The following is a 23813-nucleotide window of genomic DNA, read 5'->3' as shown; positions in this document are numbered from 1 at the left end:
GTGACTTGAAAAAAAAAAGATATTGAAAGGACTAGAACTGACCTGTTAATCCTTGTAGAGAAAAACCTGAAAACTGAGGCAGTGGAGGATTAAGATGGGCAGTACCTCCTCTACTGTCAGGTAATAAAGCAGTCATTGAGTGGTACTACCTTTAAGGACTTTCTGCAGTACTGCTTCTGAGTGACCTGCAAAACTGCAGCAATTGCATTACATATGCAGTCCTCCCAAAAACCATCTTTCTCTACTGTCAAGTGATTGCCTAGATAAATGGATTATTTTATTTTTTAATTTTTCAGACAATAAAACCTTCTGACATTGCAACTGTTCGCAAATTGGGTAAACCTCCTCACTTGATAATGCGAATTATGGATTGTGTGCTACTTTTATTCCAAAGAAAAATAGACTCGGTAACACCTGATCAAGAACGGCCATGTGTGAAGCCATCGTGGACTGAGGCTCTGAAGCTAATGAATAATTCAGGATTTCTTAACATGTTGCTTACTTTCCAGAAGGTAAGAAGTTAATAGTGGCACTATTACTTCTATAACTATCTTTAGAGATCATGTAAAAATGCCTTCTACCTTCAAAGGCAGTTTGAAACAGATGAGGCTTTTGTGTACCTATAGTGTAGATACCTTTGTGACTGTATTCCTCTCCATTTTCATGGTTCATTATTTCAGTAATCTTTCTCTTGGGCCACGCAGTTTTGATGGCAGACACAAGTATGCTAAGAACTAGATCGAATCTTGAGAAGCTTACTTAGTGTTATCTTTTTTCAGGCAGTTCCTCCTTCTCAGTAGGAATTTACCTTAAAAGGGCTCACGATTTTTCAAATGGCTCACCATCTCCAGTGCTGTTTGCATATAAGGTGCTCTAGAACTCCATCTCCAGAATTGTTTTGTGGGGAACTAGGAGGAAATACAGAAGAAAATGAGCATCCTGTCAGGAAAAATACTGAGATGTTTGTGAATTTTCAGGGTTCTTTCACTACAAAACAGTGAAATGCAGAATGAACTGGGAACCTTAGTATCAACTGTAAGAAAAATAAAAGCAAATGCAGGTTTTTATTTCTGTCAGGAAAGAAACTTGTCCCATTTACAGTAAGATTCACTGAACTGTGAGACAAGGGAAATTTCTCTGCAGGGAACAGAAGAAAGATGTCACAGGTAGCTGGACCAGAAAAAGACTGAGGCTGGAATATGGAATGGCAGAATCATAACCCAACTTCAAAATTCAGAAAACCAAGCAGGTTTTGGCAAAACCTGGGTTTTCTGCAATGTTGCAGAACATAATCTTTCATTTGCACACTGATTTTTTAATCTGCTTCAGCTGTGCATTTTGCTGATGCCTTTTTTAAGCTACTGTAGTGTTTTTGTTGTGCAGATGAGGCTTGAAACCATGATTTTCACAATCCCCAGGAGCCATTTCTCCCAGTGAGCCATACTGACAAGGCAGCATGTGGAAACTTGCACTACCTCTGTAGACAGTCTCTTCCTGGGGCTGTCAATCTGGTCACTTTTCCAAGTGCTATCTTCACTAAACAGAAAGAGGAAATGAGTTTAAAGATAATGGAGACTAATTATGCACTGCTTACTCAAGTGTCTCTCTAATGAGGCTTCCAGTTTTGGCACTTATTAATAGTGTATGTGTTCCTGCTGGTAGTTTGCATCACATTTAACTTTATTCAGAGAAGTCAGAACAACCTCTGTGAGACTGAGTTCTTGCAGGAAGCTATACTGATGAATGTGGTGAAGAACACTAGACTACTTCTATCCCTGATGAGGTACTTCACATGCTGTCCTCCTGCCTCATTTCTACTTTCTAAGATTGAAAGCTCATCATGTCTGGAGTTCTGAGTAGACTGCACTGCTTACTTGGATGTGAGATTGTTGTTCTTTCCTAATTTTTCTAGGCAAGCAAGATTAGTGGATGAAATAGTTCATTGGGTTTAAAATTCATTTTAAGGAAGGAAAGACATGACATTTTTCAAGCTCTTGAACAGAGATTTAGGTCACTGCTGATTAGTCTTTGCTTCACCTTTGCCAGCTTGCTCGTTCATAACTTTGAGTAGGAGAATGAAAAAACAAAATGTTTGTCCAGCACTATTTTAGATTTTAGCAAATGCTCATAGTGAAAACATCACCATGTATGATCTTAGGAATACTATAATGAATGTCTTTGTTATTATAGTAGCTAGGGATCAGACAAGTACAAGAGAGTCCTTTTTGCTATGCAGAAAAGCAGGAAAAGGGTATGTTACTTGACAGTATGAATGGAGGATGATTTTTAGATGCATTAGAAGAAAGGAATTAACACACTGCCAAAAGAAGGGAAGATTCTTAATGCCTCTATTGTTAAGAAACCATTGTTACCCTGTATAAGCTCTTCTACTCTACATTGCTTAAGGAGATGAATTCCATTTTCGTGTGACACTTACATAATTATAGATTAACCACCATCATCAAAGTTCTGGCTTTTCTCATCAGATTGTTAAGGGGGAGAAAAATCTGAGATTAGAATAATGAAGTGAACAGATAAATTGTTTTTACGGTTAAGGAAAAGGGTTAGCTTCAGTGAAGTCAGTGCCTTCAGTTTCACCCTTTTTCTTCCTAAAACTGCATGTTTGACTCCCTTAGCTGTGTTCACACTGGTGCCTGTCTGATATCATGGTGAGCTTGTTCACAGGACTAGCCTAGAAGAAAACTAATCACTAGTTTGCGGACTTAGATTTCTGTCATATTAGCTTCCAAACTAGCTCACTGAGCATTGGTGATAGCATTAAAGATGGGGCAAGAACATCTGGTTGAGGGGAAGAGAAAAGAAAGTACAGTGCTGTAGCAGCAATAACTTAGATCAGCTTAAGTTGTCATGGAGCTATGAGTACAAGTAATGTCTGTAAATATTATGGGTCAAATAGGGATGTTAAATGCAAACTCCAGTCAATGTGTTGCAATGGAAGTAGGAGCTATTTTCACTTGAGTTCACAAGAAACAACTAATATTCTGTCCTTTATAAGAATGAAAGGCAACAGTGTTGTTTTGTTCATTTCTTCTGCAAGAAGTGGTAGCACCATGTTTTTAAAAAGAAGAATGTTTCTGTGAAGCATATTTATTCTAAAATCCATTAAAAAATAATTTTTCCTTTCCATTGACTAGGACTCAATTACAGGAGAAATTGTGGAGCTTTTAGAGCCTTATTTGGACATGGAGGACTATAATCTTGAGACTGCTAAAAAAGTGTGTGGAAATGTAGCAGGTCTTTGCTCATGGACACAAGCAATGGCTTATTTCTATGGTATTAATAAAGAAGTTCTTCCTCTTAAGGTATTTCATATTACTCATTTTATTTTTCTGAGGGATGACTGTAGATGAGTGGAAAACATATTGTGTTATTTTGGCTAAGAAAGATCACAAGTTGCAAGAGATTCTTGTTTTTTCACATCCACTTGTGCAGTCAAGCACAGGAAAGTTAAATATATCCTGGCAATTTTTTCCCCTTACACAGCTACCCTGTGTTACAGTTATTACTTGTGTGAACACAGTCAGTTTTCAATGGGAACCTCAGTGCACAGGTTCTTTATAGATCCTGACTATCTGCAAGTGGGAGATGCGGATACTATCTCTGCTTTTGGACTTGGTGCCAGGCACTATGGTTTCAAGAAAACTCAGTCCTACTGGCCTGGGAAGGAGCATACTCATTGTGGTCTTGGTAGCATCTGGGAGAGGAGAGATCATTCTTGGCACAGAAGTATTCTTTAATGGATTTAGCTGGAATTCAGCTCTCTAAGAAAACTTTGGAGTGTCAAAATGCTACATGTGAGTGTATATATAATAAAGTAAGTAGTCATCTGGTATAGAATTCTGTTGTAACATTGAACTACAGTAGAAAGAGATCAGCTAGTGTTGTCTGCATTCCTACAGATAGTTTTATTGTCTTGGAAATATTTCATTTATGAGCATATTGAAAAAAAGGACTTTGAATATTTATATAGTGATTTATAATCGTTGCTTCTACAGGGGATTTTATGGCTTTTTCTGAAGAAATACATTCAATCGGTTATGCTTCCACTGTACTTATGTTCAGTCTCCTATTGTATAAGCCACTGTATCAATGGTATATTCAAACCTCTTGGCATATTCCTTTAGTGTATCTAGACAGATCTGATTCAAATTCGTCAAAAGCATGATAGTTTTGATTCAGGTAACTGATATAGAAGACTATATTTCTGTGATCTATAAGTAGCAATTCCCTTTTCAAATAATAGGATGTTCCCTAATGAAAACAGAATTTGAAATGTGGCTATTGAGAGCTATAAAAGAGAACAAGACCTAGGGGAAATACTGGCTTTATATGCAGATGCAACTCTGAAAGCTGCAAAAGTGCTCTGGCAGTTTTTATTTGAATATATATGACTTAAGATTACATGTAAATTTAACTTTGTATTCAAGTATTTACATTCTTGTCACACTGTAGCTGATAAAAAAATGAACATGCGTGTCTTGGCAAAGTGGTACCTATTGTCAGGTATAGGAACAGTCACAAATATTTTAAAACTGAAGATGACAGAGGGAGGAAGTGTTTAGAGTGTGCAGGAAATATTGCAGGAAGCACTGAAGTGATGATAAGAAAATAATTGAAAATAAATGTACAATTAAACTGTGTAAAGTACTAGCACAGGCTAAATCATCCAGTGTTAAAAGCAGGTTTACTGAATGAATTAATCAAGCTGCTTTATCCTAACTGCTGTTCTAGGAGATAAATCCCCTTCAACACCTGCAAAATCCATCTAATATATTTTTAAATTGCATCTTAACTGAGACTCAGTGTCTCATTTATCTTAAATGTGACAACTTGTGAAAACTAATTAATAGTGACTCATATTTTAGTAAATATAGTGTGCAAAAATTAACTCATTCCTAGAAATGGATGCCTACATTATTTAGATATGTGTCCTACAGCCTAAGGGTCATTAGTTAGAATCAAACACAGAAAGTATAACCACATGTTTCCTGCAAATACAATGCTGTGTAGTTGCTTATCATACAGTGGTCACCGTGTGTGCTACTTTCCTATAAACCTTCAGCATGACTATGAGCTGTTCCTCTCTAGCTTGTTACCTAATAAACAAGCCTGCTGGATTAATCTGATAATTCTGAAACGCCGTCTGCTATTTATCCATTAGTTGAAGAATATAACAGCAGAATGAAAAAGCCCTGGCTTTTGCTGGAATTCTGTTAACCTCAATTAAAATACTGTGTATAGCAATATAATTTCCCTCAGAGATGTCTCCAGTGATTTTAATTAAGTTCTCCTTAGGCTGTTATGATGATCAAGGGAAGTTTGTCTACAGTTTATAAATTCCTTTTGATATTGAGGATTGTCCCTGTCAAACTCAGTTTTAAATACGAGACTTTATTGCCTTTTCTGCTTTCACTTGTCTCCATGCTGAACTAAAAACCACATCAGGCAATAAGAGGAAATCATGCACCTGAGGAAGAGGTAACCGTCAAGGAGTGTCAAAATTTGATGGTCGTCCATTTAAATAAGTGTGTCCTTGTCAAGGTGATGCCCACTGGGCAGGAAAACAAGCATTCAAGTCTGAATTCAAGGCCCACAATAACTGTGGAAGGAAAGCATATACTCTGGGGGGTGAAGGAGAGAATTAGATCACCTATCAAAACAGATTGAAGTCAGGAGATGTAACTGAATGGAAAAAATGGAGAATCTTTCAGTAGGTAGTAGAGGCTGCGAAAAGCAGATAAGAGGCATGATCTCTGTGTCTTTCAAAGGTTGTTTTAATCCCAAAGAATAGTCAGTGAAAGCAAAGAAATTGAGGCCAAGATTTCATTAATGTCACTCTGCATGGATATGTTTGCATGTGTTCATATCTATATATGTATACATAGGTATTGGTGTATAATTTTTTGAAATTGCTGAAGTGAAAAAGTGGGTTTTCTGAATGTCTGCAAAACCTATGTATGTGTTTACCTCTCTTATAATGTTTCCCTAAATAACGATGAATCCAAACTTATCATGATATTGAGGCTCTGAGAAAGTTGATACAAAACTAATGGAGTGTCTATGTGAAAAATCTGCAGTGATCTGGGACAAGAGCAGCTTGAGATTGCATTTCCATGAGGAATTGTCAGTCAGATGCCATGTGCCCAGGACAGGTCTGAGGCAATCGACAAAGGTGGTCACCTGGCATATCCACAGAGGCTCATGAGCAGAGTGACAGTGTTCAAGTGCAAGAAGCCTTCTGGCCTGGTCCAGCAGTAGTGAGTGCTCAATGGACTGTAAGAACAGTGAACTTGAAAAGCTAGACTTCCTGAAACAAGAGAGATGCTAGGAAAGCTCCAAATCTTCACCTGTGGCGAATTATAAGGTTTCAGCTGCATTTTTTCTTGTGGGTTTTCCTAGTAACATTTTCTGCATTACTGAGCAAGAGCTGCTCTTCAGAGTGATCTGGGGTTGGCCTCAGCATTTCATTCAAGAGAGGGGATAGCATTAGAGGGTGTGAGTTTTTTTATTGGAGAAGACATTTTTATTTAAATGCCTTCTTGGATCAGGGCCAGATGTACTCAGTGCTTTGCAAAATTGAGTTTGCATTGAATCAACAAGAAACTTATGGCTATGTCAATGCTAATAAATTAAAGTGTACTAGGGAATTTTTCTAGACATTGGGAAGTGATCATCTGCACTGTTAAATTGTTAGAATGATCCCTAGTGTGAATTTGGTCTTGGCTAAGAAGCATTTTCTCAGCAATCTCTGGGCACCTTCTGGAACTGGCTTGGTGCAAGGACCATTTCCATGAGGCTGTTTGCATGCAGACATACTGTTTTAGAGATTGGGAAAGCTTAATGTGAGCTGTTTTACACTAGTTAACCTCAGTGCCAGAGAAAGGTCCTTGGGCATGTTTAATTTAACTGTATAGCTGTGGACCGTAATTACATGTTTATTTGTCCTGGTTTTATGTGGAATGCTAGAAGGTTAAAAGGGGCAGGGTCATCTCACCACCTGCTATGAAGTCTTCTCTGAGGGCATCTCGGAAGAAGGCAAAAAAGCTGCTTAACAATTTAGTCTGTTGGCACAGGTACTATCTCTGTACTTACCCCATGCAGACAGATGCAGAGAGGAGGTAGAGGCACTGGCTGGAGAGGATTGTCCATGTGGTTCCCCACAATTCCAAAGGCAAGAAAAGGCTGCAGCTGCTGCTCTCATGCAAGCCTGGTCATGTTCTAGTGTAGTCGCCCCTCTCTGGAAGTGCAGATAAGGGTGTGGATCTCATGTCTTGAATCCTCATGATTCATTCACATAAAATCCATTTATTCAAGCTTTCATATTGCATCCAACTGGAACAAATTGTGAATCCTTGCTTTGCTGCGTGACTCAGAGGGATGAAATGAAGGGTGTGAAGCTTGTTCACATAGCAATGCCACTAAAATTAGAAAGGCCACAGTGGTTCTTTGTGGTTGGGAGACACATTTCCTTCCCGACTGTAATTGGCTGGAAATCTTTGTAACTGTAATAGTCTTCTTGTGTAGAAGGAAGGTTCTCCTTGGCAGCAGAACTAGCCTCCTGCTCTCATGGCAAAGCTCTGCACAGGAAGCTGCCAGCCAACCTGCCAGTGATGCCAATACAAAAGCCATGTTTGTACCCATGTAATTCTGAAAAATGGTGTTGGAAAGAAAGACAGAGAGAGAGCAAATAGTGATGATTTCATAGGGTAATCTGAAACAAGTAGACTTTCTGCCTTTGGGAATCACATAGGTTGGTCATCCTGGTATGTTAGCAGTCATTCTTGTGCAACCAGCCATTATTCATCACATATGATTAAGCAGCCTACAAATCAAACTAATACCAAAATTTATTATTAATTTGTTATGATTACCCTAAAATTGGCTGACAATTTTGATTAAATTTTCACAGAATCACCTGTAAGATAATTTCTTATTATAAGTCATCTTCTAGAGATCCCATAAAGTCTTGTGTAAATAATTTTGGATATTTTCATGTTAGAATACAGTACATTTTTATTTTGTACTCATCTGAAATATTTTTTTGTTATCCCTACGTCTGCAACCTGGTAGTGTTTCAAGAGCTTTTAAGATCAGTCTTTTGCACTTTTCTGGGTAGTTTATTGCACAGAGGTCTGTTTTTCATATTTACAAGGCATCATTGCTCATATGTATTGGGCATTCACATGGCCATCCTTTTTCATTGAGGTTCACATGCTACTGTGATAAATGTCAAGGTGAAATATGAACCCACACAGACAGGTGTAAGTTCTTTGTTGTTCCAGCTGTTCTGGGAACTCTCCAAGGATCTTGTTCCCTGTGTAACCTCACTATTTGTCGTCTGGGGGTGAAACAATATGTCATAGCTTTGTTTTGCTCCCATTTTTAGCCCTCACAGAGTTTAAGGATAGGAGGATACTCTGCACAGGGGAAGGGGGGGCAGTGGTGAGGTAGGAGAAAGAGGGCTGGTGCAGGGCTCTTTCTGGATCTCAGTAAGAAAGGCCTAGCAACAAATAAGGTAACTACTTTAACAAGACAGACTAATAAGAGGAACTTATACTAACTTGAATGACCAAAAGAGAGAGTTTTCACTCCACGGACAAGATCTGCTTTGTGCAGCGTGCCATGGAAAAATCTATCCCATCTTTCTTTTGCCAAGAAAGGTTGAACCAGATGATCCTTGAGGTCCCTTCCAACCTGGTGTTCTATGATTCTATGATTCTATCCAGCCTCTGTCTGACGCTGCATGAATGTGGGGTGCCCAGCATCTGAAGGGATGTAAGACTTACTATCTATGTTCCTCTTCTTATTCTTTTTAAAGCAGTTATCTTATTAATACATTTTTTGTTGGGACTTTGTTATTAAGATCCAGAAAGAGCCTGGCACTGTCTTTCTCTCTCTTACCTCGCCCTCCCCACCTCTTCCTTGGTGCGTGACAAAGTAACACTTCATCACCTACTCCTTTACTGTTTAAACTTTTCCCGATAGTCCAAGATTCACTAAAAAATAACAGCATTGGTTCTGAAATCTACTTAGCTGGGTCTTAACAAGACTCATTGATTTAACAGCGTTTATCTCTAGGAGATGCTGTTTAATGTGCTCTTTGATAAACAGCGGAATAAAAATATTTCAGTATTCCTACATGATGCAGATTTTATGAGCATCCATTTTGCTGGCTTATCTCCATTATAAAATATTTGTTTATCTCTAGGATCTGTCAATAGACAAAGTGGCTACAGTAAACAAATTTTTTGATGACAGTGCTATTCTCTAGATGTGTAACTCATAAACCAGTACTACTTTGTTGATTAGTACATATATGCTTCTCTGATTCCCTGCTCAGAGACCTGCCATTTGAAATCCACCAGACTTCATGCTGTAGTTTTTATCATGCTTAGATTTCAAAAAATGATCTTGCCTCCTCTCTCTTTTTTTTTTCCTATGCAAAGCAAGAAGAATTTGCTGATTTTAGCATATTTTGATAAGAATTATATCTATATTTTTAGTCAAGACCTAACTTAAAAATGCAAGCCATGGTTATAGTGTTTACCAAGAGTCATCCCAGAGATTCCTTGTACTGTTAGTCTTCTGGTGTGACGTAATATAAGTGTCAAATTTCATATTTGTAATAAAACAGTTTTTACAGATTCTTGGTTTCCATCTTCATAACTCTTATAGCAGAAAAAATAGAAATTATACATGGTATTTAAACAAGTGTTTTAAATTTTCAGGGTAAATGGAAGCAACCTTTATCTATAAGTGTGAATTTCATAAGAACTCTGTCAGTCTCTAATTCTTTGCAAACATATACTTGGAAACACATTCTGAATTCATAGAATACTTCTTTTTTCTCTGTTAGGAATATACAAGTTAAGAGGCCACATTTAAATGACTGGCAACTCGCCATTCAAATTTATATAGAGATGTGAGAAAAGTCTCTAGAATTTTAGTTTCCAGGAGAGGAAAAAATGCGTTTGCTATATTTTTATTGTAGAAGTAATTGATGGGAAAAGAGAAGAGTAGTTTCCATTATCATTATTATTATTTTATAATCCATGAGGACAATCTTAATTTTCTTTTGCACTGAGAATATATTACAGAAAACATTGTATGAGTCGCCTCATATATCTAGTATACAGCTATTTCAAGTGTATTGTGATTTCAAATCATTGATCATTGTGTGATCAATAGGTTATTCTGAAAATATTATTAAAACATTTTAAGATTGCGTTGAATAACTTCAATGTTATGCTTGTGTTACAGTTTCTGGTTAAAAAGTAAAAAAGGAAAAAAACTGCTGTAATCTTAAATATATATTATTTTTAAAAGTACCCAATATGTGCCATTAAATGAATGTCATTTACACTTGCCAAATAATAGGTATTAACCACTCTTTACTTTTAAATGTTTATAGGCAAATTTAGCCTTGCAAGAAGGAAGACTTGCAGCTGCCCAAACGGAACTGAATAATGCACAAATTCAGCTGGATGAGAAGCAAATGGAACTGGATCAAGTACAAGCCATGTATGATTCTGCTATGAAAGAGAAACAGGCCTTACTTGATGATGCTGAGGCATGCAGAAGGAAGATGAACAATGCCACAGCTCTGATTGAAGGATTAGGTGGAGAAAAGGTACTAGCACATATGAGTAGGTTTCCAGTGCAAAGTAGGTGCTCAGTTTTGAGAATACTCCATAATGATCGTTAGTAGTGCTCAAGAAATTCAAGGCATGGTGACATCACGATATCATATGTCACTTTCAGTTATGTTTTTTGATTGAATTTAATGTATCTAACAAAGTAAAGCAATTTCTTATGTTAACTTAATTCTTCTGTATGAAGATTTATGTCATATCATATGGTTCGTATTTGGATAAAATTAAAGTTTAAAGCCAAGGAGCCAAATTCCTTTTAGCTTTAATAAGAAGAGGAATTAGGCTTAACCTAAATAATTGCCCTAATATATTTATAAGAAGGATTACTCTCTTTTTCTAACCAAGTATACAAGAACAGGAATTTAGAGCTTGACTAATTTCCTGAATTATATTTGAAGTTCAGATTTCTACTGGAGCTTTTCACAGAATTACGGGCTAATCGTTATCCTCTACACTGAGCTTGAAATTTACCTTTCCTATGCAGATTTTTCTGACTTCAGTCTGAAGGTTTCCTGAGGAAGCAGGATACTCTTTTTTTTCTTGTCTGATTATTTGCTTTGATAATTCCTTGGTTGATTTCACACAGAGTCAAAATTGATGAGAGCTTTGACTTCAGCCATTGCATCCTGTGAAGCCAGGAATTAACTGAGCCCCCTCTGCTCAAAGCAAGGTCAAATAGAGCAGGTTGCTCAGGGCATTGTCCATTTGAATATTCAGAATATCTCCAAAGATGGAGACTCTACAACCTCTCTTGGCAACCTATTCCAGTCCTTGACCACTCTCACTGTAAAAAAGGTTTTTTGTGTGTTTAATTGGAATTTCTTGTATTTCAATTTGTGCCCATTGCCCCTTGTCCTTTTGCTGGGTACCACTGAAAAGAGTCTGTCACTGTCTTCTTTACACCATCCCATGAGGTATTTGTACACATTGATAAAATTGCCCCGGCACTGTCAGTTTTCAAGGCTAAACAATATCTATTTTCTCAGCCAAGGCTGCCCCTGACATTTACATCCCTGACCAGTTCTTTCTTGTTTGCAAGTCTGAGGTTCAGCAAACTGCCTTCCCTCATTAGATCCTCAGTTACTTGTGTTGAGAATTTTTTGTCAGTGCACTCCTTAAAATCTCCTGGATTGCTTGTGTCTTGCTGTGTTGTCCCTGCAGAAGATATCAGAGTGGTTAAAGTCCCCCATGTAGACCAGGTCCTGTGAATGCAAGGTTTTTTCCCATTGTCTGAAAAAGACCATATCTACTTGCTAATCACGTTGTCTCTAACACACACACACAATATCAGCCATGTTGGTCTGCCCTCTAATCCTAACCAGTAAGCCCTCAACTGGTTCAGTGTCTATCCCAGAGTCTCAGATGCAGAACTCCATGCATTTCTGCTGCTCTCTCACATGAAAGACAACTCCCTTTCTCACCTTCCCAGCCCGTCTTTCCTAACAAGCCTGTATACACCTGTTGTAGCACTCCAGTTGAGGAAGCCTTCCCACCATGTCCCCATGATCCCCATGACATCATGACTCTGCAACCGCATGCAGACCTCTAATTCCTCATTTGTTCTCCATGCTGTGCACATTAGTGTACAAGCACTTCAGCCCAGCTGTGCTAATTTCCCAGAAACAGCATGAAAGCTATCCCCATCATTCTGTCTGGTAGGCACTTCTTTGTTTATGTGGATATGCTAGGGGTGGTCCTCCATTAGCCCCGTTTTGTTGATTACAAGGTCCCTACTGTTTATATCACCCCACACATTTTTTTTGCCAACCTGGTCCACCACTTGTTCATATGATTGCTGGTCATCCTCTTCCTCCCACTTTGTTCCACCTTTAAAGCTCTTACCAGTTTGGCCAGCTTGTTGGAAAAGATGCTTTTTCTCCACTTAGTCAGGCTGTTGCCATCTCTTCCAAGCAAACTTTTACTTCTGAGAAGAATGATTTAAAGCCAAAATTACTCCTGGTTCAAAGAACAATTATTTACCAGAAAGAGGTAAATTCTTAAGTTAGATCTTCATGTTAGTTTTCTACCTGCTTAAACTAACTTCTTTGAAATATTTTACATACAGCTTCGCTGGACAGCAAGCAGCAAAAGCTTTCAAAATCAAATTATTAATTTAGTGGGGAATGTTCTTCTGGCCACTGGATTTCTCTCTTACTCTGGACCTTTCAATCAGGAGTACAGGAATTTGCTGCTCCAATTGTGGAAGAAAGAGATGGACAACAGCAAGATTCCATACAGTAATGTAAGTGTTCACGCTCTGTCCTGACCTTGCTCTTTGCCTTGCAGAGAAACAATGTGCAGAGCATTCTGTTCCAGAAAAGTACATAATTGGAAGATTATATACAGGCTGTCACATTCCATCAAATTTTATTAAATAAAATCTGAACAGTTGACAACTGAGCATCTAAAACAATATGTTTTAAGATCCTCTTTATACTGTCATGCATTACAGGATCGGTATATAAGGCCATCAATCTGGCGAATCTGATAGAGATGCTGTCTGAGGTCAGCTGCCCTGGGAGGAAATTGTATAATGTGGGAAACAAAGTAAAATTTACCAGCTTAAAACAGATTTACCTTATCGTAGAATGTTCCATCAGGTAGTCTCAGTTTTCCTCCACAGCTGATTTTTTTTGCAAATACAATGTTGTGTCCATAATTTCAGTCATAAAGTCAAGCAAATCAGTCACATCTAGCATTTACTGAAAGTCGAAAATACATATATTGAAGAAAACACCAGTTGTAACTGTCTCCCTCAACAGTAACTTGTGAATATGTGTTTGAGAATACCACCCCACCTCTGGTATTGCTGTGCCCCTATAGTTTTCCAGGCAGCCTTTGAAGCAGCAGCTCCCAAGTTAGGCCCCAAGGAGATTGGTCTGTGGCATCTGGATTGAGTGGAAGTTATGCCCCAACCAACTTCCAGGGACCCAGCAAGATACCCTGTTTCCACTTTTACCACCTATCATGTGCTGCCACTAAAAATCTGCTCTCTCTCTCTAGACAGCCACTTTTCACTCTGAACTGTAAATCTAGAATATAAAAGAGTTTGAATGAGAGGGTTTTCATATATTTTGTATTTCTGATGTATTACATCATAAATTCTTTAACCTACTGTTCTTAATATATTAAATTTTGAACACAACAATCTAGTCTAGGAATAAAAATTTAGGATTACTTAAATACAACACTTTAATAATCTAGATTTGCTAGTAAATATCTTTAAAATGGAGCTAAACAGTTTTTCCTTTTTAAAGCTTCACACTTTTATTCTTAGTGTAGCTTGATTAATTCTTGATTGACATAAAAATACTTACACACAATTATAGAAAAAACCATTGCACATTTTGAACCAGGAAATATCACCTCTGCACCTCCATGTATTATCAGTTAATACCCTCCTGTCATACCCACTGCTGTGTACCCACACCATTTAATGTAGTTTAATCTGAAGTATCTTGTTGAAATGAATAAATTAAACAAAACCTGGATTTTTTAAAGCTTGATTTACACCACTTCAGCTTACTCCAGTCTAAGCTTTTACATCGATGAATATTTGTCACCAGTGAGGCTGTTCTTAGTGAGTCTGACATTACAGCTTCTCCTCAGTTGGCCTAATCTGTGTGGGTAGACGTGGCCTAAAATGCAGCAGAGCTGGGATCCCATCATGCAGCTTCAATTCCCTGCCACATCATATACTACCTTTCTTAAAGTGAGCAATCTGCATGCTGGGACTACGATACAGGGCAGGTTCCTTTACATGAATCTTGTTCTCTCCTTTTACCACTATCTGCCTCAGGAGTGCCGGACCTGGCAGCTGTTCTGGTGCACAGGCTTTGCTTGTGGCCAGCAGCAGCCTTGTTCCTATTCCATGACTTTTAGGAGGTCTGTCTAATATTCTTCCTTGCACCTGGAAGACATATTCATGCTGAAGGCAGAATTTAGGCCATAATAATCAAAACTGTCTTTCTGAGTAATATGTCCATGTTGCCTTCTACTTGCTTTTGTGAATACCTGCATACATTTTCTCCAGCAGTAAAGGTTAGAGAAGTAGTTCAGGGAGTCTCTTACTCTCAGTACAGGAGTGGAATCATTAAGCTCAAATGGCTCCTGTCCTCAGCTGTCAAAGCTTTTGACAGAGCAGGTGCTGCTGGAAACTGTTGGGAGCAAGTGAGCAACCTGTGTGCAGCCGTGGCTGTATCATTGTGAAGCAGTTGAAGGTGGATTAGTATCCCTGCTGCATCTTCTTTTCAGGTTCTTCGGGGATTTGACTCTTAAAGCCTATATTAGGGAGACCTCTTTGCCATGAGGGGTTTGTCATGCTGTTCATCTCATAGAAGTTACTTGTGAATCTTTTTTTTTTTTTTTTTTTACGTCAGGTCATGCATAATGCTTCTTGTAACAGTGATTAACCTTGACCTGACAGAGTGAATCTCATAGGTCAGCCCAATTTATGCTATGACTTACAAAGATGAATGATTCTGACTTGCCCAGCAAAGCTCTCTGAGAGCTCCTGATGATAAGTAGTATGTAAGGCCAAGATGGATTTATTAATAAAGTATCAGTAGCAGTGCAGTCTCAGGCAAGATTCTTTACCAGTGTGGTATGGGAATTATCCTACATATATTCATCCCAGGAAAGCTCTTTCTCAAATTCAGTGTACAAAATGTTCTAAAAAGCTACTTACCTTGGGGAATATCTGTCAAGACTCTTACCGTTTAAGGATAAGAACTTGGATGTATAATGTCCTTAGAAAATGAGACACAAAGAACTAAAATTCTGCCTCTATGAAGATGTTCTGACCACATTACTACTCAGCTGCATCCTTCAAAATTTTTGTTTGTTTCTGTGTTGCTTTTTGTTTTCCATATGGACAGGTTAGATACAGAATGCCATAATTAATTACCATTCTGGTTAGATAGTTGCTGTTAAAGACAGGATTATGATTTCAATGATAGTGTATGGAAGAGAGTTTTAATTTTTTCCAGTGAATTAAGTGCTCACAAAAGGCAGCATATGGTCTTCTCTTGATACTTCACACCACAGGAAAGAAAGCAGCTTTGCAGTTCAAGCAAAAGGCTTGACATCTGCCTTACTTTGTCACAGACTAACTGGCTGTGGGTGTATGAGTCATTTAGGCATAACAATTTAGAGAGAGCTGTTTAAAATTAGCTATCTATCTGTGTAGTTAGGCACTTAAATTAGCTAAGTTTCAGAGTTGCAGAGTGACTGATATTTCCTGCTGCAGTACAAAAAAATTCAAATCTGTTTAGATCCTACTCATCTGCTTAAGGAGCTAAATATGGTTTTAGGTTCCAATTGCTGAAGATGTTGGCTATTAAATGATCGACTGTCTTTTTCACAAATGGAAACTGGATTCTTAGAGTTTCTCTGTCTTCTGAGAATGGTTTTTGTTTCTTCATTCAGATTCTTAAATAATCAGGGTAGTAAAAAAATCAAAGGGGTAAAAAAGCTTTTGAGTCTTGCAACCACAGGTATCACGATCGTGATTGTATCACAAGTCTCACAGTATTTAAAATTTTGCTTTAGGCTTCAGATGCTGAATTACATAATTTTTGCAGGAGTCGCAGGCTTTTTCTTTCTTTTTAAACATTTGTAGAGAAAGCTTACAAATAGGAATTCTTGAGTGAAAAATATAAGGAGCAAATAAAAAAGCCCTTCAGTTTTATTCTTTTTAAACTCAGATAATTATTAAGCTACTTCTCTAATTTGGAGCACTTGGTTTGTGATTTTAAGGACTGTTTTCTTCACACACACATTCTTGGGAGGCCAGTCACTGTTCATAGTGAATAAAATAAAGCAAGTTAGTCAATGTGTGCAAATCAAACTTTGGGTGAATATACGAAGTGGGAAGAGTTCTGACCATAGCAGCAACAACTTTCCATGATTGTTCATGGTTATTGATCCATAGCACATCTCTTCTCTGAGTCTCCCACAAGCTATTCTGTGTTCATATACATACTTGGAGGGCACTTTACAACTTTACAGCAGGAGTAAACTCCTGTGACCAAGACAACCTTTTCTCTTGAGCTATCAAGAAAAGAGTTTGCCAATACCAAAATCAGCTTGCCATTAGATATTGAAATGGTTTCAGAGTTTCTCCAGCACTCTTTGATGGATGTCAAAGCCTCAACAAGATTCACTTTCATTATTGCCCAACCTCAATGATTCAAACACTGAACTTTAAAGAAAGAAAACAATAATCAATAACTACCAAATACATTCTATCATGCATTATGATCAGAATAAGAAGAAAAACCTTCCATCAAACATTTTAGTGTAACTACTCTGACTGGTACTAATTTTGTAATCGCATATTTTCTATTAGGACCTGAACCTTACTGGTATGCTTGTTGACAATGCTACAGTGGGTGAATGGAACCTCCAGGGTCTTCCGAACGATGACCTTTCAATTCAGAATGGCATCATTGTCACAAAAGCATCTAGATATCCTTTGCTGATTGATCCACAAGGTCAAGGAAAGATTTGGATTAAAAATAAGGAAAAGAATAATGGACTCCAGGTAAATAGTTAATTTAATATTTTTATGTGTGTGTCATTTCACATCATAGTTAGCTGTGCAGACTCTTTTTTTGTCATCATACTTTAGCCATGTGTCATTTAAATCTGATGTTCATTGTGTGCAGTTAAGCAGAAGTTAAAACAAGACTGACGCAAAACCTGTGACCTGTCAATATCAGGATGAAATAGCTTGTACTGCTTTGTCATCTCCCAGAAAGACAGTTTCAAGAGAAAATTGGAATTATATGTTATCCCATATCTATTTTTATGATGAATCTTTTAATTACTTGTCATAGAGAAAGAGGAACATAGAAGGAAGTAAATGACTTACAAAATTATGACCAGACAGGATCAGGCAGTTGGTGCTGTATGGCAATAACAGTTTAGGGTAAGCATTTTAAGAGCAAAATGGGGAAAGGAAAAAGGGAAGAATTGGAAAAAGAAGGATGGTCTGAGGTAGAAGGGAAATCTAGTGATCTTTGAGGCATATCAAACACAAAGCCCAAATTTAGACTGCATCTTGATGGTTAAATGCATGTGATAAAAATACTTATTGCTTTATGTATTTCTTAATTTATCCACCCTTCTCACTTTCTATCTAGGAGTGCATCCTATTTGGGATCTGGGTCTTCTATTTAATTCAAAACTTTTTTTTTTTTTTCCCCTTCTAATCAGCCTACCTTGCATGCTTTGTTACATCAATAAGGATAAGATGGGTTATGGTAAAGTTCTAAACACATGATAAATTTTCAGGCCAGATCGAGCATGATACTAAAGAGTTAGTTGTTAATAAATCAAGTCTGTCCTACAACTGTACATTATCACATGAATACCATGTTATACTATCTTCACTCAAAATGAGAGTGATGGATAAGAAAAAGAAACTGAGAATGAAGGTAAGGATAGTGACATCCAGACAGCTGATGACATAATGGTGATGTCATCAGCTGAATTCTTAACCATCTAGAGCTTGAGCTAGATCTGTATTTCCTAGCACTGTTAAGAAAGGCCCAACATTCAATCCCACACCAAATCCAGTTTCTGGTAAGATGAACATGCTCAAAAAATGCTGTAAAAACACAGCTAGAAACATGAGTTGTATTCACAGAAGAATTTAGTCATTTTGTGACTGTGTGAAATCTACTGTTTTACAGTAGATAACATGGCTTCCTCTAAATTACTCTTTAGTCCCCAAAAATTGGATCAAGAAATGCTAGTGTGAATAACCAACAGGAAACAATAGAGAGAAGGATGTATCTCATATTCCACCCTCTTTGCGACTTTCATTTCCTACTCAGGATTTCAGAGAGCTGCCAAGCTGAGCTCAGGAGTGGCAACAGTGAATCTCCTTCAGTTAGGGACCTACACTGAATTTTTCCACCATGCTGTAGCCTTTTCCCCAGTAATTTTAAAGTGTCCTCCAAGCTGCAACTTCAGTTCCCTCCCTTAAGTGGCACTGACTCTGTATGTCTAGGTGGCTGCTCTCATCATGTGCCGGCATGCAGCTTGCAGGAGGGGACTGCGAACACACAGGTTCCATTCTCTGGTCCAGTAATTGCGTAAGGATCTTATACCACATGCTCACCAAAGCAGGGACTGGGAGATGTAGGTTAAAATATCATTTCCTTTTTCTCCACTACTCATACACTATAAGTGATGATGACATTTGACTGATGAGCCAGAGAAAAATGTCTACCAGGTTTGCCTTATGTAAATATCCAGCCTATGAAATTTGTGAATCCTAATGGAGCTTAACTATTGAGCTCTTGAGTACTCTCAAAACTTACATGGCTTTGAATACACACAGATGCAGCCTCTAAATGCAGAGGAAGTTATCCAGATGAAAATTCAGCCAGTTATGGGCTTTTAGACATCCTGGTTCAGGTGTCAGCTGTGTTAGAAGAATCTGAGTTCTCGTCCTGTAAAGGCCAGGAGGAACAGAGTTATGTCAATACTCTAAATAACCAAGTGTTTAGTTTATGCCTTTACATCTGGGATATTGTAATTTGCTATGGTCTTATTAGTTTTATATTGTTGGTCGCTAACACACTAACTTCATCCCTCAGTTTCATTTGGACTAAAAATGTAGGCAACATGCTGTTTTGGTGGATACACACATGCCTACATTATAACAAAGCTAAAAGCAGAGTAGTGGAACATAGTATTAATTTTTAAATAATATAGTGTTTTAAGACTGTGCAGTCGGCCTCTAGATATTTTAATTATACCTTTTTCAAAGAGCACTGCCTGCAAGACAAGGATTTATTTTAAAAGCATGTCTATCCTAGGTTTTTTTCTGGTAAAAAAACCCCCACAAAACGATGGCTTAACAGATGCCTGGAAAGGCTATTCAAATATCATCTCAAAGGCTTATGTTAAATTTATTAAATTTAAATAAGTGAAAAAGACCCTATGTGATTTTTAGCAGTTTTAAGACTATATTGTGAAATGGGAACTGAATTGAAAATTCAACATCTGATGTGAGACCAGGCCTCCTATGTAACACTGGTTCCCTGTCTGAACCCTATAAATATTTCTCTGCTTCACATTAGTGTTCTGAGCATAAAGCCATTAATATTTAAAAGGTATTAAGATACTACAGTGATTAGATAGATATGTAGATAAGTAAATACATAGATAACAATAAAGACAGACATTAAGTGCAATCCCCTTCTCTGTTAAGCTTAAAGCAAATCTTCCATTCATTTCAGCAGAGGTGAGTGTTGGTCAGTAAAACATGATCATTTGTGTAGATATCCCAGGATGAGTATAATTTTTGAAAGCTGCAGTAGATTTTATACTACTTTCTATGTGCTTGCATATTCATGCCATATTGTGAACCAATCTTTCTAGGTTACATCTATGAATCACAAGTTCTTCAGAAGTCATATAGAAGACTGCATGTCCCTTGGCCGACCTTTGTTAATAGAAGATGTTGGAGAGGAACTTGATCCTGCTCTTGATAACATCCTGGAAAAAAATTTCATAAAATCTGGTTCAGCGCACAAAGTAAGATTAATTGTGAACATGAAAGGACAGATGCTGATTATCTGGTAGTATGAATAATGCTGAGATTCACACCTTTGCAGTGCTTAGAAAGATGAGCAGCAATCTTATGGGGTTGGGGTTTTTTTACCCTTTAAGCAGAAAGTTTTAAAAGTGTCAATGTAAATGTAAAAAAAAAAGTAAAAAAAAAAAAAAAGAGTTCATCTATTTTTCACTGGATAAAATAACTGTTTTGAAAATTGAGTAAAATGTTTTCTTTTCAGGTGAAAGTAGGTGACAAGGAGGTAGATCTGATGAAGGGGTTTACCCTTTATATGACAACAAAGTTGGCTAATCCTGCCTATACTCCAGAAATTAGTGCAAGAACAACAGTGATTGACTTTACTGTTACTATGAAAGGGCTGGAAGATCAGCTCCTTGGCCGTGTCATCCTCACAGAAAAGCAGGTATCTAGTAGTTTGCACTATGTGTATAGAGGGAAAGCTTGTTCAGTATTTGTACCATGACTGGATATATTCTATGTCTCGGGTGAAATTAAATGCAAGAACAAAAATGTGAATGAAAGTTTTGGGGATTGTGCATTTGCTGAAAGGCAATGTGGTGCTGTTTTTTAATTGAACAAAGGGACCTAATGATTTATTTTAAGATCTGGCCTTGGAAAGAGAAGAAAGAAAATTATTCATTAAAAATACATCACAGGCATATACATGACATACATAAAGCATCTTTATTCCTTCATATACAGTAAAGGCTCCTTGTTCAGTCAGAAACCTCTTTTATTTCTGAATTCTTTTTTAAACTTAATTTGAATTACATGAAAAAATGCTTATGAACTTGAACTACTTTTGCTAGTCAGGCTCTAGTGTGCAAGGAGGTATAAGATTTTTAAGGACCCCTGAACACTAACTTGACTCTGCCCTTACTAAAATTTCCGTTGATTATGTGGAAGCAAATATAGGGAAGAAAATTCTCTCTCAGGTGTTTTTCAGGAATTTTATTTCATAATACCAAATCTGAGATATCCTCCAAAATAATTTGATTCCTGGATCGTTCCTATTTCTTTTTGTGTGATCTAATTTAACAGCCTGGTTATCCAAAAATTTAGGAGTCAATTCTTCATAGACACTGGGGACAAATGTAGGTTTTTTACTGTTGCAGTCATACCAATAAATACATGAACGCTATGGTCCAAGTACACTATATTGAAATATTTACTTCCTTCCTCATTAAAGTGAAAGCAAAGAAGTTTTATTTCACATCAAATTGAATGACTTATTTATTTTGAATTGAACATTTCATAATTGTGTCTTTGTGAGAAAAGTAACAAAGACTAAGGTTTGGTTTAGCAGAGCTGCTGCTTTAAATAAGTAACTCAGGTAGGCTTGCTCATGTGAGAGCAGTTCCCCACCTAAGGGAATTCATTCCTCCTACTTCGACTTCCCAAAGCATGTTCTAAACAGTGTGCTTTAGTGGTGCTGTCACTTTCTCCAGCCAACATTTTTCTGCTTTGCTCAAACAAGCATTCGCTGAAGTAAGGACTGAAATCTAAGTGCCCTTCCTTCAGTCTGACAGTCACCACCAGAGGCTAGAAAAGTCATTGTTATATCCAAACTTCCTGTGAATTGTTCCATGAAAAATGGAAAAGCTACAACAACAGATACTGAGGAAAAACTATCCACTATTAGGGTGGGACAAATGCTAGGGATGCAAAACTTTTAATCTTTGCTCCAGTAGATGGATATTTATGTAAGCAAAATTGAACAACATCAGCAGGAATGGCTGGGATTGAGTAATTTCCCTCAAATAGGAGACAGGGTTTTAAATCAAGATAGAAATGAAATTGATTTCTCATGACCTACATATAAACTTCTACTTTTAACTCTCAAATAAAAAGAGAAACGTAGTCATCTCCCCACACACAGATACCCTTGCTATGCGTTTTTTTTGCCTGGGCAAAACCGTTAGAGAATTTATATTAAATGTAGCAACACCTAGACTCCATTTTGGGCCAAAAATAAACTCACTGAAAAATATTCATCCACTGTGCTGTGTATCAGCTGAAGAGAGCTTCAAGGATAGTTGGTTAGTATCAGCACTACTTGCTGCACAGGGACATGGTTGCAGGTGATCAACATTTATTAAACTTCTTCCCTGTAGCAGATATGAAGAAATCATGGTTGTTTTGTATCTTCGGTCTCAATAAGAGATGAATGTCCTGGTATAGATAGCCAGAGCCAACGGAGCTCAGATAAATTTGGTTCAAAGAAAAGACAGAGCATGAACAGAGAATCTGAAGAACAGGTTTTCTATTACAAACAAGAAGACAAGTTTATGATCACTGAGCTAAAGTAATAGATTAAAGGAACCAAGACATTCTTAAAGATTGCTCTAGTGATCAATGAAATATTTGATCAAAGAAGTGTTTATTCTTCTCAGCGTTAAAGGTTGTTCCTGTAACTATATGAAAAAAAACCTTGTTATCAGCATCTTTTTGTACTTTGATAATGAAGTTGCTGCCACTATTTGTGTTCAGAACAGCTATTTTTTATGTTAGAAATGCGGTCACGAAATCCTCTTGCAAACAAAAGCCTAGCATCTGGTATATTTGCTAATTTTTCTGAAAGATACTTTTTACAAGCTTACAAATATAATGGGTGACATGCCTGTTCTTAAACTAAGCACGTCCTTAAGTAGAATTTAAGCATGTACATAAATGCATGTTTGAGTGTTCTGTAGAGCTACTCTTTTTGTGAAATTCTGATCTTTTTTTGCATTAATGGTAAAGGAAGAGGAGAAAATGCAGAAAATTTGAAGCTGAATGACTGATGCTTAAGTCATTCTCCTCTTTTAAGATGCAGTTATTTGTAGCTTCCACAGAGCTACATTGTATAGCCCTAGAATATATTACAAACAGATTTCCAAATAAGAAGTTTGTGAGAGTAAAGCAATTTGTCACTTCTTTGAAATACAGGAGAGCCTCTCCTGTACTGTACAACTCTGTACATCTCCTTTTTCTCTAACTTGGCATGTTGACAAGAATGAAAATAAACTGAAGCTGTAGGTGTAGGCAGACCGGTATTATTAGCTACCTTTTTCTTACAGGAAGTTTGTCTTGATTGATTAAATAAAGGTAGGCAGCAAGGGTATCCCTCAGCTGTGTTGGACTGTGCGGTATAGAGGCCTCATTTCACTTGGGATTGTGTTGTCTTGTCCATCATTGTTCCCTTGTCATTGTCTGTCTTGTAGAAATAGCATAAAAATTCCATGTGACAGATAATAATTATAACATTTCCTATTTTATAAGCAGTAGGGGAGTGAATCTTGCAAAGTCACAGAATCATAGAAATTAAAAATGGAAAAGGTCATCCAGTCAACTTCCGTAACAGTGTAAAATCCATCCATACAATGCAGCGTTCAGTCCTTTGGTTTAATTTTAAACACTTAATGTAATATGGCTTTTATCACTTCCCACTGGAAACTAGTTTTAGTGCTTTGTGCATCTTACTATGAGGAAGCTTTTCCTGGTAATTCTGATGTGTTTTCGCTCGTCAGTGTGCTACGTTACTCAAATAAATGCAGTATACATATAAA

General features: G+C 37.4%; 1 protein-coding gene across 1 annotated transcript in view; it reads left to right on the top strand.

Moving 5' to 3' along the window:
• Window positions 1-23813, top strand: part of LOC141946479 (dynein axonemal heavy chain 5-like) — a 166861-nt gene that overhangs the window by 97003 nt on the left and 46045 nt on the right. Inside the window, exons 58-64 of the mRNA XM_074876324.1 lie at window positions 297-512; window positions 3156-3323; window positions 10433-10651; window positions 12739-12915; window positions 17023-17217; window positions 20070-20225; window positions 20486-20668. Of these exons, the coding sequence (XP_074732425.1) occupies window positions 297-512; window positions 3156-3323; window positions 10433-10651; window positions 12739-12915; window positions 17023-17217; window positions 20070-20225; window positions 20486-20668 (1314 nt within the window). The remainder of the gene's footprint in view (window positions 1-296; window positions 513-3155; window positions 3324-10432; window positions 10652-12738; window positions 12916-17022; window positions 17218-20069; window positions 20226-20485; window positions 20669-23813) is intronic.

Source organism: Strix uralensis, chromosome 1, assembly GCF_047716275.1.
Source record: "Strix uralensis isolate ZFMK-TIS-50842 chromosome 1, bStrUra1, whole genome shotgun sequence".
NCBI classification, from domain to species: domain Eukaryota; kingdom Metazoa; phylum Chordata; class Aves; order Strigiformes; family Strigidae; genus Strix; species Strix uralensis.
The sequence above is the reverse complement of the archived record's forward strand: the minus strand, read 5'-3'. Positions and strand labels throughout refer to the sequence as shown.